Source organism: Ambystoma mexicanum, chromosome 9, assembly GCF_040938575.1.
Source record: "Ambystoma mexicanum isolate Mex_15411 chromosome 9, UKY_AmexF1_1, whole genome shotgun sequence".
In the NCBI taxonomy this organism is placed as follows: Eukaryota; Metazoa; Chordata; class Amphibia; order Caudata; family Ambystomatidae; genus Ambystoma; species Ambystoma mexicanum.
The window spans coordinates 1,541,078,316-1,541,093,414 of record NC_090931.1 but is presented as its reverse complement, the minus strand read 5'-3'; the positions used below and the strand labels follow the sequence as shown (position 1 = coordinate 1,541,093,414).

Here is a 15,099-nt window from a genome sequence, read left to right as displayed (position 1 = left end):
TAGACATTTGCTACCAGTAGCGTTCCATGATTAAGCTCACTCTCCGCTGGTCTGCCCAATCAGACATACAGAATGGCCAGTATTGCAGGGTTAGGCTGCTGGATGATACATGCAGCATAGGTAGAGACCCAGGTGTAGGCAGGACCCCATTCTTTTCCCCCTCATACCTGGTCCTGCTGATCATCTTAAAGAACCCTCTGGAATTGTCCCTGTTTGTAATCGGGGTGCAGCCCTGTACCTTGCAGTTAAAGGTCTCTTTGGTGAACCGGGGTACCTGCAAAGTGAGGCCACTAACATGGCACAGTATTAAAGGCCCCTGCAGGCTTCATCATACAGAGATCAGTCTTTACCCTAGAATACAAAGCATGCTGGAGGGACACTGATACATTAAGCAGGTAAGTACTTTCTACCCACCTGCAGGACTCCCCATCTCCGATTCATTAGGATCCACAGAATTGGCATCTTCATCTTTAAGACACATCCTGTCAATTGGTGTGGTAACCGCATGTCCTGTAATCACATGCCGTGATCAGTTCAATAAACGTAGCTACAGAAATACTGTATAGTCATGATATTTGTTATCAGTAAGAAAAGAACATGCAGAAATACAGCACCTGGCAATGGGGGCCATTACAACTTTGCCAGTATCCTGGCGGTAAATCAGCCAGGATACCGGCAAATGGTAATATCGATACTGGCACTCAGTCCGGCAGAATTACCGCCACATTATCTGTGCCAGTAAGGGTGTAATCCCCATTCCATGGAGTCCAATAGGGAGCTACTTTACTCATCACTTGCATTAATTTAAAATAGAGGTGATCAGTCACTACCTTAAAATGTAAAGTACTGCAAGAAAGCAGTGTTGATCAGTCACCACTTCAAGCAATAATTATAAAATAGTTAGCAACATACTCTATTATGCAATCCCCCTATAGGCACACATGCTACATTTGGTTTACTAAACAATCTTTCCTTTGAGATATTGACTTAAGGTACTACAAATGTATGACTCAATTTTGCACATCATACTGTACGTTCACTTTTCTTCTTAGAATATAGTCATAGGCCCTCATTACGACCCTGGCGGTAAGTGAAAAACGATGCCGGTAAAGGATTACCGGCATCGCTTACCGCTCCGGCCGATTATGACCTGATAAAGTGCTATTAGCGGCACCGTAATTAACGGTGCCGGTAAAAGCGCCAAGTGGGGAACATTACGAGTCACACGGACATGCAATTAACGCCCTTGTGAAGGCCGTAAACTACCTTACCGCCATGGTGCAAATACCGCCATCGCGGACCACCCGTAAACGGCCATGTGCAGTGTTCCCAACTGCCACAGGTGCTCTCAATCAGCACAGGTGGAGGCAATACAGACTGGGCAAGCACAAAAGGAGCACACCCCACCCCTTCCCACACCCAGTCACACTCCACAATGATTCCAATACTACTAGCAATGCTGGGGCTGGAGGACCCGATTGCAGTGGAAGTGCTACAACAACAACAACAACAGGCAGCACAGAGGAGACGCAGGAGGAGAAGGAGGGCAAGGCAGGGCCAGCATGCCCCACCAGCACAGCCAGTGGCACCACGCAGGCAGCCCCCAATCCCACCCATCAGAGCCAGTCCATTCAACCTAACCGCTGAGCAGATCCACACCCTGTACCGTCTGGACCGGGACACCATCACCACCATTGTTGACATGATACATGACGACATTGTCAGCCTGATTGAAACACGCACCACCATTCCACCCCTACTGAAGGTAGTGTCTGTGCTCCACTTCCTGGCCACAGGCACCTACCAGCACACAGTGGGGCACTTGAATGGCATTTCACAACCATTATTCTCACGTACGCTGAACCAAGTGCTTGATGCCCTCCTCAAGCACACAGACGACCACATTTCCTTACCACGGTCTGCCCAGGAGATCTCAAACACCAAAGTAGGTTTCCATTCACTGGCCGGCATACCTGGTTGCATTGGCGCCATCGACTGCACCCATGTTGAATTGGTGGTCCCACATGCCATGGAGGTAGCGTACCGCAACCGTAAGCTATACCACTCAATCAACGTGCAAATGGTATGTGACTCAAACAGGATCATCACGCATTGTTGTGCCCGATTCCCCGGATCAAAACCATGATTCAATGGTCCTGCGGAACTCCACGATACCACGCTACATAGAGCGACATGCAGGGCAGAGATCCTGGGTTCTCTGTGAGTCGCATGTTCTGCCAATGGAAATGTGATGTGGGTAGGTGATTGAGGTATAGATGCATACTTCACCTGGCTGAGATGGGGTGAAGAGATGCATAATTCACCTGGCTGAGATGGGGGGGGAAAGAGATGCATACTTCACCTGGCTGAGTTGGGGGGAGAGATGCATTCTTCACCTGGCTGAGATGGGGGGGGAGAGGTGCATACTTCACCTGGCTGCAAGTGCCTGAGAGAATGGACCATGCTCAAGCCCCAAATCAGCCCAGACTGGAGCTGACACCTGACCAAATAATGCAAGATGTAAGCAGCCCTACCATGTAAATGAAGCAGTGTCACAACCATACCACAGCCATCTGCATGTGCACTGTACCAAATCAGACCGCATCCCCCTCAACAAAATGCAGCTACAAGCAATGACTATAGCCAATACACAGCACCAAACACCATCAACTGAAAGGACAGTCCCCCATTACTGCGTACAAAGGAGTCACATGAGGGTTAAATACATCAAATCACCACTACCCTGTCACAGAGGCCCAACTGAATTGCATGACACCATTTGTTGTGCGTAGTGAGATCATCATGAGGCTGACATCAACGGTGCCAGGATGAAAGCATACAAATTACTGGACATCTGCCAGATCACAGAAACAACCGCTGTGGACTAACACAGTGCATGGGCACTGGCAAGGAACTGGACCCCCCTGCGCCCACTAGTTGATGGCATGCAAACCAGTCCATAAGAGGTGTACACACATAGCAGTCACATCGTGTGACTCCATTCATGCATGGAATTGGGGTTGAAATTAAGAAATAAATGCATGCCATGGTGTCACTTAATGAGGTCAAATATGATGTGATAACTTACACATACATTGTTGCCCACATGTAGGTGATGCAGGCTATGCCTTGAAGAGGTGGCTTCTTACCCCAGTCCGGAACCCACAGAACAGGCACGAGGAGGACTACAATCGTGCCCATACACGAACCCGTGTGGTGATTGAGCAGACATTTGGCCTCAGCAGGTCTGGTGGGGCACTCCTGTACAGCCATGAGAAGGTGGCAAAGATCGTCATGGCATGTGTCATGCTACACAATACGTGCATCAGACGGAATGTACCCCTGCCCCCTGACGCTGAACTGCAACCACCTGACGAACAGGGTGAGGGTGGGGATGGGGCAGCACCTCAGGGAGGCAGCGATGCACAGGGGGGACGTTCCAGGCGTCAGACTCCGATCAACCAATGTTTCTAGCACACATGGACGGGGGGTGTTACATGGAGATGGCACTCGGGGCACTGGGTGTGTCAGGGACATGGACACTGTAGTCTGTTAACCAATAAAGCACACGTACACAATAAGCAACGTCCACACATGTGAATTATGAGTAACCAAAATGTGTATTGAAGAAGCATAACTAAGTGAACAAGCCCTCCACCCCACACACCCACTCCCCCCTGACCCCCTCAACTCCCCAACACACCCACTCCCCCCTCAACTCCCCAACACACCCACTCTCCCCTCCCCCCTCAACTCCCCATCACACCCACTCCCCCTTCCCCCTCAACTCCCCAACACACCCACTCCCCCCTCCCTCCTCAACTCCCCAACACACCCACTCCCCCCTCATCTCCCCAACACATGGTGTGCAGTACTGTCCACCAGTGGACCACATGGCACCAGTATGCAAGGCTGTGCCTACTGGGATCCCCCTCTTCCAGCACCAGGTGCCCCCCTGTCTGATCGGCGCAGGTTCCTGCCAGACCTGCGCACGGGGCTGGTCCTGGCGGAACTAGCAGCTGAGGATGTACTTGGTTGCTCGGATGGATGCATGTACCGCATTGCTGCCACCATCTCAGACAGTCCGTACCGCACTGCGGCCAGTTCTGCACATATGCTGGGTTGGATGTTTGAGGGGTTCCCGAAATACTGTGTTCCTCGGGCACAGTTGGGGTGGGGCTGGGAGTTGCTGGCCATGAGTTAGCCGGAGATAGCCCGTGCCTGCTGGTGTCGGGCAGGCTGCATGGGGACAGGTGTGGGGAATGCAGGGGGCCAGTGGGGGGAGTTGCAACATGCAGCACATCCCCTTCCTCGTCATCGGCAGCTGTTTCGCCAATTGTGCTGCTTGCAGCCGATGCAGTCCCTTCTGCCGCCGACACTTGGGTGATGCTGGCTGTTGTGGGTGCCATAGTGGGGGACGTAGAGCACATTGGTGCTGTGGCCTGTGGTGTGCTCTTGGCCTTCTGATGTCGTGGCGGTTGGCCTATGCCTCTTGCAGTGGAGGGGCGGTGTTGTCCCTCCTCGGCCCTGGCCTTCTTCCCTGTTGTGGCAACGGTGTCCTCATCAGCGCTGTCTGATTGTGTGCCTGTGGGGGATCAAAGGAGGGAGAGGGTTAGTGATGGGTCTACGGGCATTGAGCATGCATTGGGGTGGCTGCATTGATATGGATTGGTAGATGAGTCACATTGGGGGAGTGACATACAGGTTGTCTCACTCTTGGGTGGGTGATGCATGGAGGCATTTGGGTTGCAACACAAATGGGGTGCATCATGGATGTGGACAAGGTGATGCTCTGCACTGCCTGTAGGCAGTCTTGTGCTTATGTGTCTGGTGGACCCTGATATACATCATTGCACTGTCAGTTCATCTGGACATCATCGTGGCGGTATTGGCATTGTTTGATTAGAGACACCTACCTGCATCGGCTGATGACGGGGCTCCTCTCTCCATGTCCCCGACTCCCTCTATTGACTCGGTGCCTATGGTGGAGGCACATATCTCCTCCCATGGTTGGAGTTTTAGGGGCGACTCTGCACCTCCACCAGTTGCCATCCCAAGGTTTTGGTTTGCCGACTGTATGCTTCTCACACGTAGACGTAGGTCGTCCCATCGCTTGCGGCATTGTTTTGGTGTGCGGGGTGTGGTGCCGACAGCACTGACCCTCTGGGCGACCAATGCCCAAATCTGCTTTTTATACAGCAGCGCTGGTCGGGACATGTCAGTTGCAAACACCACGTCTGCATGCTCCTGAAGTGTCTCAGCCAACATGGTGAGCTCCTCTCTGGAGAAGCGCTCCTGGCGCAGCCAATCTCCAGTTTTTTTGACAACTTTTGGCATCCTAAATTCAGACATGTGGTGGTTGAGGTGTGTGGGAGTTCTGGGGGTCAGATGGCTCTTGGTTGTGGTGGATGGCAATGGATTGTGTTTTTAAAGATGGCCGCCGTGCTCTTTCCCGTTCCTGTGCGATGACGCTACTTCCGGTTCCGCTTATTTACGGTCACCGCTAATAGCGGTTTCCGCTATTTGAGGTGACCGCTAATGCCGATGGCTAGGATGCCGCAGGTGCTATTTCCACTGCATACGATGCCGGAAAGGGGGATTTTTCGGGCTTCTGTGGCATGGCGGTGAGTTCATTACTGGCATGGGGCAAAGCTCGTGCCCGCGAACTCGTAATGGGCCGCTTTTAGCGGTCTATTGCCAGCACGGACACAGTAATTGCGCCATGCGGGTAATGACCGGTACTTACCGCCAGGGTCGTAATGAGGGCCATATACTCTTATGTGCATAACTGCATTTTGCACATCACAGCATACACATTACAGAATCCGTACAAATATTATAGAAATAAAATGAAAGTGAGAAAACGCTGAAAATGGTGTTAGAAAAAAGAACAGATGAAAAAAATGTCGATCAAGGTCCCCCCCGCTTCCATAAAAAGGAAAGTGGGGGACAAGCAAAAAAAAAAAAGGAAAGGACCCTGCGGCGCCGGCTGTCAAGATGGATTTCTAAACTCTGACGTGGTAGCGAGAAGTTTAGGAGGCCACCGTAGTTTAGTGGAACAGGGGAACCTTCTGTACAAGCCAGACCAATCACAGTCTCAGGAGGGGTGAGAGTGATCGGAAGCCCAAAATCAGCACATACAGTAAAACTCCACAGAATACACTTAGACAAGTGTATATAAAAAATATATACATTTATTATAGGCCTCAATAATTAAACACGAATAAACCACAGTAATATAAAACAGTTACCACACACGCCTTTCACTATTTAAAATATATAAAGTTACTTTTTGCCTAATGCAGTAATGGGGAAACAAAGCCACAACCTGCAACAGAAGTGTAGGTTACACAAACATAGCATTAAGCAGTTCTTCAGAATCGATCCCTAACTTAAGCAGTCCAGCCCTATGAAGTGGGGAGCATTGTGCTCAAAAGTACAGTAGCGCGTTGAAAACGCGCGGTCGTGCATAATGAGAGAAAGCAGGTCCTCTTCAGAGAGCTCTAGCAGTTCAGGAAGGGGCTTGAGGTAGTGAAGAACAGTGTCTCACTATTCGAGGAGGGTCTACCCTTGCAAGCAAGGGACTTTCGAGTTTTGGGAATAGCTAGGGAGCGCAGGCTAACCCAGCTAAGGTGAGTATCTTTGTAGGGATTGTCATGCGTAAAGAACAATGGCTGAGACAGGGGGCCACCGGTAAGTGATACAAGTACTCACCGACCGTCGACATAGTCCGGGACAAACTTTACCAGTCTAGGCCAGGTCGGTTGTAGGTTCAACCACTGCAGTTGCACATCACTTCGGCTCTCAGAGGCTGCAGAACTGGGCGATCATCCGTGGTGGGACAGCAGCCTTTTCTCAGCTCTTGATGAAGAAAAGAGGACAGTTCCAGTGCAGCACGTCTTAGGGCACAGGGGGGCAGGCAGGTAAGACTCCTACAACGACCGTCCCCACAGCAGGGTGACACAGGAACCGCAAATGCTTGCAGCGTGGCACACTCAAATCGCGACCCAGAGCAGCTAGGACTACGAAATGTGGCGGGAGAGGGCCCAGGACCACAAGCTGGTGACTCGGGGTGGCGGCGCTCCTATGCGATATCCCGGGTTCGAGCTGGTCAGTTCGCTGGATGGCCCAGGAACACTTCCGATGAGGCTCTTTGGGAGGGTAATCAGGAGGTGCTGAGAGTAGTTGTTGCCACTACTTGTCAAGGTCCAGTCTTGATTCTCCCTGCAGGAGTGATGCTGGCCCACCAGACCCCCAAAGTATGCCCGCTCAATAATCTCTTAATTGATAAAACTACTAAGCTGGCAAACCCAAGGGGAAAGGGGAATGGAGGAGAAAATAACAACTGCAGATCTTCACTGGCTCTCAGACACTGGCTCCCAAGAAGTTAGACTCTGCTAGATGATTACTTCACTGGAGCTGGATTGATTGATGATTCATCAGTGTGATGTGGTGCCTGTGGAAATCTAAACACAAGAACACACGGGTTACAACGTACTCTATTCTAAAGTGTAGTCTTCTCTTACTAATGTTAGATTCTAACAATACCTGCTGCCTATGCCCGATTGCTGATAGGCATTAATTGCATCAATCAATATAGAAAAATAGGCTCTTCTACATGTTCTTCTTAATATAGTTTATGTAGTATTCTTTATTTTCCTTTGCATAGAATTTCTTGAGTTTTCTCTTGACTCTTATACTTGCTGAACACTGAATTGAATTGCTTGAGAATCAAAGTTTCTAAAGTTTACTGAGAAAGAAGTATAATTAGTAATTTCAAGTCTAGAGTGTCTTTTCACTTTCCTGTTCAAAGCTCTGCAGAAAATTAACTGACTCTGTGCTCTGGAAAACGAGTTGCTGCAGATATGATGCACGCGACGCTACGCGCATACAGGACGAAGAAGAACTGAAGCCCGCGAATCCTTTTGGAATTAAATGGAACCGCGAATACAAAACAAGCTGCAATTCACGACAAGCCGCAACCTTCATAGACTGCACACTCATCAAATAACTTCGCCAATGACCGAACCGTTAAGAAAACTAATTCGTACTACGCAACCAGGAAATACAGGATTCTGGAAACTGAATGCACGTAACTCATGCCTGCGGGTCCTTTACTCTAGCTACAAATTCAACTGCGCAATAGCAAGAGCAAGTAAACAATAACTTCACTAAGAAGCACTTAATGAGTAAATCTTTCAAATATAATAAAACTAAATAAATGCTAATGCCTCACTCACAATAAACTAGAACTTCCAATAGAAACTAACCTAACTATTTCAATAGTGAATTGAACATGTGTCACGACAAAAATAAAAAAAAATGAAACGTAACGCTCGTATAGATTCTAACTACGTGGACAGTAGAGCACAGATTAAAGTTCCTTATCAATGCGGATAAACAGTTTTCTTTTTTGTGATTAGTTCATAAAAAATGACTTCTTCTTGAATTAATTCAAAACTATGAACATTTCACTCCCAACACTTAGCTTGATTCATCTGTAAAAATGTAAGAGTCCTTGTTGAAAAGATGACTTCCTCTTGAAGACTTCTCTGTTATCTCTTCACTCTAGACTTTCTTTTAAAAGAATACTAAACTATATAAATACTGAATATTATCTGAGCTACTAAAACTGCAACCTTCCTCTAAGGAAACTGGAATGAAAGGCGGTTTAGAATGTTGAAGAATGTTCCAAACTACCTCACAATACTTCTCCTCCAATCATTAGTGTTGAACAGAACCTCCATCTTGGTTTGGGGAAATTGGCACTTCCTGTATATAAGATTATTAAGGAAACTTATTTAGAAATTGGCATATTAAAATCCTACATTTAAACCCAAACATCACTCCAACAATTCTCCTACTTAAAGGTAAGATGAGAAAGACTAAAAACAAATGTTTACTTAAATCTTCTTAATGCAGTTTTTCTACTGTAATGTCTCATTGGAAATCTGGGAACCCATGGAATCCTGACACTACTCCAATGGGTCGAAGCGCCTTATAGGCCTTCAGTGATTGATGCAAAAACAGGGGTCCAACGGGACAACAGCGGGATCAGGGTGCCAAACCTTCCAGCACGTCTTTGGTGGTTCCACGGGTCTGCTTTAGCGTTCCAGGATACTTGGCTCCTTATGTAGTTCGGAGAGAACTTCAGGTCATCGACCTGGAATGGATGCAAAGCCCCTTCTCTTATCCAAGGTTCGTTTCATGCTCAAATCTGGGATAGCCAATGGAACATCTGCTCTCTTGCATGCACGCCAGGCATGGGCCAATCACGGCCCACAGTGGTTCCAGTCATTCAGGCTTACCAGACATACAGGCACCCATAGTGTGGATTGGGACTAGACAGTCCCACTCCTCTTTCTGGGCACTAGCACACATGACATGCAGGAGCCTGCAAAAGTTGCGGTTTTCTTGGGAGGCTGCATGCCCAAATAAGGAAAGCCCAGGTTGGCTCGACCTGGGGAAGGCAAAGGGACAAAATGGCCAAAAGACAGAACAAAAGACTTTGTGGAATGGCCATTTTTGGCACTGGCCACAGTCTTGAGCCAAACGCGGTAAATGAGATATGGTTCCTTGAAAAGAAGTAAAAATACAATAAAAGTAAACTGCTGCCACCAGTTTGTCCTAGGCACACTTGTACAATCACCAGAAACTCCTTACAGGGTTTCTGGGGCCATAAAACAAAAGAACCCCTAAGTGCGGTACTGTAAGGTACTTGGCACATAGACAAAAAGTTACCAAGAAATGGCAACATAGCCAAAGACTAAGGGAAACATAGTTTCCCAGTACTGACAGTCGGATGAACATGTCTGTTTCCCCATAACAGATGAGGAAAAGCCCAGGAGTGCAGCTGTAGGCTGGGCTCCACTGGAAAAAGTCAGGTTAGGTAAGCCAAACAAAAACAAATAGTTTGGAGGGTTCATAAATGGAGGGAAAATTGCACCTATGGGAAATCTTTCCTAACACCGGTTCTCATCCATGTGCTTGAAGGGAACCGGCGTCGCAGGGGAATGGTGAGGCGGTAGCACACTTCACTGTGTGTCGCCAGAAGGTAAGTAAGCAAAGGGGTGGGTGGGAGCGGGTAGTCTGAAATGGCTGTGGGAGAGGAAACCGAAAGTTAAAATAACTTTCATTTTCTTTCTCCCTCTGTCATTTTGTGATCTGATAATTCTCGGTAATCCAAAAAGCTAAATGTGCGATCATTGGGGCAAAGCGTAGTGTGCGAGTCTCTACCTGCTGCTGCGTTTTGGCCCCGCCATTCGCACATGTGTCAATATTTATTGAACTCACCACAAGCAACTTTAAAATCTTTATATGTGATTGGTGGTGCTAAGCGAAGTTGGCGGAATTCTATCTGCAACAGTGCTCTTGCCCCGCCGTTCGCGCGTGCGCCAATATTAATTGGATTTACTATGATCCATTGTAAATTCACAATACCGTGTGCTCCAAAGGCATCAGGCTTCAATTCTGATGCAAACACACCATTTAATACCTATTGATGTCATGACATCAGATTACCATATCATTAATGCACACCGAGCATACAGCGCATGCTCAGGAGTGTGCCTGCTATGCTCGGACTAGTCCTCACTCATTGGGGTGAGGCGCGGGCCTCTCATCCATGGACACCATAAACATTGTCGGCAGCCGAGGGGCTCGTCTTGAGGATGGGCGGCTCGGCGGTCGACTTGTTTAACCTACGAGGTAAGCGGGCTCATACGAACGGGCATCTATGAATGATATAATTACTTATCCCTGTGGGGATGCCGATCAACACTAACACCGGAGCGGCACCTAGAGACGATTTGCTTAACAATCTAATCTTTTGTAGAGTTGACTCCACCGAGGTTATATACCTCTTCTTAAAACTCATTTTGACATCTATGATGGCACTCTCTGGAGGCGTGCCACGATCTATATGACCGCCTTGTAATAATCCCCAAGTACAACTAATCAGAACTTCCTGACATATATGTATTATCTATGATATGAGACAGTATGGTCTGGAAATGAACAGCTGCTGTTACAGGTCTGCGAGATTGGAAAGGTTTACGAACATCTGTCCCTTTCATTTCTTACACTTTAGAGTACACATAGTGTGCGGTGCCCTCTGTATTTTGTCACTACCCGGAAGGTTGGCACAAGTCCTTGACCGGGTACTTATGTTTTATCAGTAGTTCAATTCATATCTTTTAAGAGTAGTCTCTGGGGAAACCATATTGTTAATTCAATTACTTTAATGTGCAGGTAGGAACACTTTTATCCTGCCCATCCTTTTGAAGAACATGTCAGTGCCGCAATTATATAATTATACTCTATATAGTAATTTTGGTTCTCTTGTACCCGAAATAAGACTATAACAAGGTTATTCTCATTTTTGTAGGATCACAAAGTTTAATCACGATATGGAACTTAACACTTCTAGCCCTGAAGATGGATTTTGTTAGATCCGAAACGCGTCAGCATTTTTAATTTCGTAAAGAAGTGTTTTTGGATCACCTGAAATTGTCAATTCATACCTTTAAATTGACACAAATGTATATGTAACGGAACTGTGTGTATTATGTGCCTTTGGGTTGATCTTTTGACATATTGGCCCCAACATGAACACTACTGTTGTTGGTTTGAATTAAGGAAATGTACGTACCTGTCTGATTTATATACTGAAGAAAATTCCCTTGGTCCTACACAAGCACTTAGCAATGTGTGGTTTTTGCTTAATCATTAGAATGGAAATGGTTTAGTTTATAAAATGCAATTTTTAAAGCAATATACACTGTGGGTCTCAGTTACTATGCAAGTGTATGTGTAATATAATGAAAAAGTGAAAGAATATTTTGCCAAGGGAAATTACCCCGAGGCAATTTTTAGAATTATTTTTGGGATCACATATCCTGTGAGGAGTGCACACCAGGGTCATCAGGTAGCAATACCTGGTGTTTGTTGTTTTTTTTGCTCTTATCTTTGGAATCTCGGGTGGCCTCGAGACATAACCCTGGTGCACCAGAAATACAAATGAGAGATTTTCTAAGAAGCCTATGAATTGATCTGCTTTAACGCCTCTCAAGGAACTGATCTCAAGTGCACCAGTGCTCGCGAACCCAGATTACGAGCGCGAGTTCTACCTGTTCTCCCACTGTAAAGGGATCCTCATGACAGCAGTACTGACACAAAAAACATCCCTGGGACACAAGCCCCTAGCATACTACAGTGGCACGCTAGACGCAGTCATGCAAGGCCACTTCGCTTGCGAGCAATCTCTCGCAGCCGCAGCGTTCGCCATTGAAAAAAGTGCAACAATAGTGATGGGGTGCTCCGTGACTCTGTTTGTGGGAGAAAAGGGGATGTAGCCAGTCAGCAACAGATCTCTTATGGCGTCAAAATAACACCGGAAAGGTGGTGATGCCAGTCAAACTATTGGTAATAGCCTTCCAACAATTACACTTTCCAGCACACAATGCGAAGCAACATATTGCCGCAGAGATACAAGACGATTGGTTTGTTCCAGGGTTACAGGAGCAGATATCAAAATTGGCAATGGAGTGTACAACATGACAGATATACAATTCAGGAAAGACCTTAAGGACACTGCGGGGAACAATACCAAAACCAACAGGCCCCTTCAGAGAGCTGCATATTGATTATGCAGATATGGGAGAGAGGTGCAATGGAGTACGGTACATGATAGTGGTAGTTTGTCAATTTTCAAGGTGGGTCGAAGCAGGGCCATGTGCACATCCAGATGCCAAGTGCGCTGCAAAATTCTTGGTGAGGGAAGTATTTCCGCCCTGGGGAATTTGCGACGTGATTCGCTCGGACAATGGCACACATTTTGTCAATGACCTCTTCAAAGAAGTTACAGCTCTGCTAGGAATTAAACAAACTATGCTCGATTTATCATCTGCAAAGCAATGGCGTGGTTGAGAAAATCAACGGCCTCCTGAAGGGAAGGTTATCAAAATTGTGTTTCTCCCTTAAAAGAAACTGGGTGCACTGTCAGCCTTTGGCCTTGTTTGAGCTGAGAAATCAGCCCAGCAAGGACCACCATCTGTCACCACACGAAATAGTGACAGGAAGGCGCATGCACACACCACACTCCCCACTCCGCAGACATTCAGACGCCCACAGAAGTGCCACTGTCCTAGGCGAAGAATTCAATGAATACCTGACAAAACTCATCAGAGCAGCCTACATGATAGCACGACAGCTTGCACCACCGTTTACACGACAGGAGGAACATGAGGAAATAAGAACCACAGAAGAGAACCCCACAGGTCAGTTAATGCCAGGAGAAATGGTGTACGTAAGAAGTTTCGTGCGTAGGTGGAATGCCCCAAGATTTCACGGCCCATGCGAGGTAGTGTATTGCACGCCGACAGCTGTAAACGTGAAGGGCCTGAGATACTGGATACATTTAACAGACATACGAAAAGCCTATGATAGTGTCACACCAGAACAAGACGAAGAAGTACAAACCACAACAGAAATGTCACAATAAAGGAAGAGAAGAGAGAAACGAATACATCCTACATATGAACACCATAATGCATGATAATAAGAAAGTAAACTGCACTAAATGGGTTTATGGAACATTAAAACTGTAAATAATGTTGAACTATCAATATTGAAAACTCTCTCTCTCTCCCTCTTTCCCTCTCTCCCCAACTTTCACCATGTAATGAAAATGCTAAAAAGAACTGTTTCTGTATGCTTAATGCACTTTTATGTTTTAACATAGGAGTAACCATGGCAACGAACGGGCAGCCCGCAACGAATAATGTTAGGGCAGTTAGAAATACTAATGAGAACTTTGATTTACGTAGATACTCATATGAGTGTGGATTGTTTGTGTGCGCTGTTCTATTTTTTACAATGTTGTTTGGCCTTGTCGTCTACTGGTTTATTGCATTCATCTCTATCGAGATGAATGAGGGAAGAAGGAATGGAACTAATCTGGGGAATAGAACAAAATGGTTAAAGAAGGGGCCTATTTGATATGGGATGGGTTTCAGCTTATATGGGGTTATGATACAAACCCTACTCATGTACAGCCTCTAAATGATACCAACAACAGGCCAATCACACGGCCAACTCCCCCATATAATGCATTGAATACAATGTCTATGGTTTAAATGATCGTAACCCCTCTGTTATATCATGGTTATATGACACTTCCGCCACAATGCCCACACCAGAAGTTAATCCATCCGCAGAACCTGGCCCCCCCATAAATAGGAAGGAAGAAAATGCAGAGATGGCAGAAAGGTTCTTGGCTCTATATGATGAATGGGAAAAGGGGGGCGTGGGAAGAGAGGCCATGATACCACAACCAGTAAGAAATGTGAAAAGCCACCTTAGAAGTAGCAGAAGAAGGAGGGAGGTGGGGAGGAACAAATATGACGAGTATTCTGGCCTAGGCCTCGACACAATAGAAGACCCTAGACATCCACATCAGTCAAATAAATGGTATGCGGATATGAGCTCCACTGCTAAACAGACAACTAATGAGAGTTGTTATGTCTGTTCCCTGATTCCTCATGCCTCAGGCACACCACAAGTCTTGCTGCCTAAAGAACTGCCTCTTGCAGATGCCCAGTGTCTCCTTCATCTCACTCTATGCAGGCACACGCAGTATCTTTTGAAATGCTGCAAAACGAGAAACCTGCTATTCGAGAACCAAAGGAGTGATATGTTTAAAAGAACCTTTTTTCGTGATTAAACGGACATCGTTTTTGGACAATAAGTGGAAAGATGAAGTAATAACATGCAAAGCTGAAGCGCTACGAGGACTGCCAGAAGAGAAACTGCAATGGATCAAGAAAACTTGTACACCAGTTTGGAAGGAACACATCACAAAACTGACTTGGGTGACCGCCATTGAAAAAACGTTTAAATTGCAAAAAGAAATTTCATACGAACTGTGCTTCCATGGCGAGGGGAAAAACAACATGGGTGCAAATAAGAACTGCAATCGGACACTCATTATCCCAGACATGAAGAAAGGGACAGCAGCACTCATGGACACTTACTGGGTCTGTGGTAAACAGGCATACTTGCAGCTCCCACAATCCTGGAGGGGCACATGCTCTCTGGCAA

General features: G+C 46.7%; 1 protein-coding gene across 3 annotated transcripts in view; it reads right to left on the bottom strand.

The window, feature by feature from the left end:
• Positions 1-15,099, bottom strand: part of LOC138489479 (zinc finger protein 154-like) — a 518,474-nt gene that overhangs the window by 67,858 nt on the left and 435,517 nt on the right. For 2 of the 3 annotated variants that reach the window (XM_069617215.1, XM_069617217.1), the window contains one exon: positions 415-510. The exons of the other annotated variant lie outside the window; for it this stretch is intronic. In XM_069617215.1, coding sequence (XP_069473316.1) covers positions 415-510 — 96 coding nt within the window. The remainder of the gene's footprint in view (positions 1-414; positions 511-15,099) is intronic. 3 annotated transcript variants of the gene reach the window in all.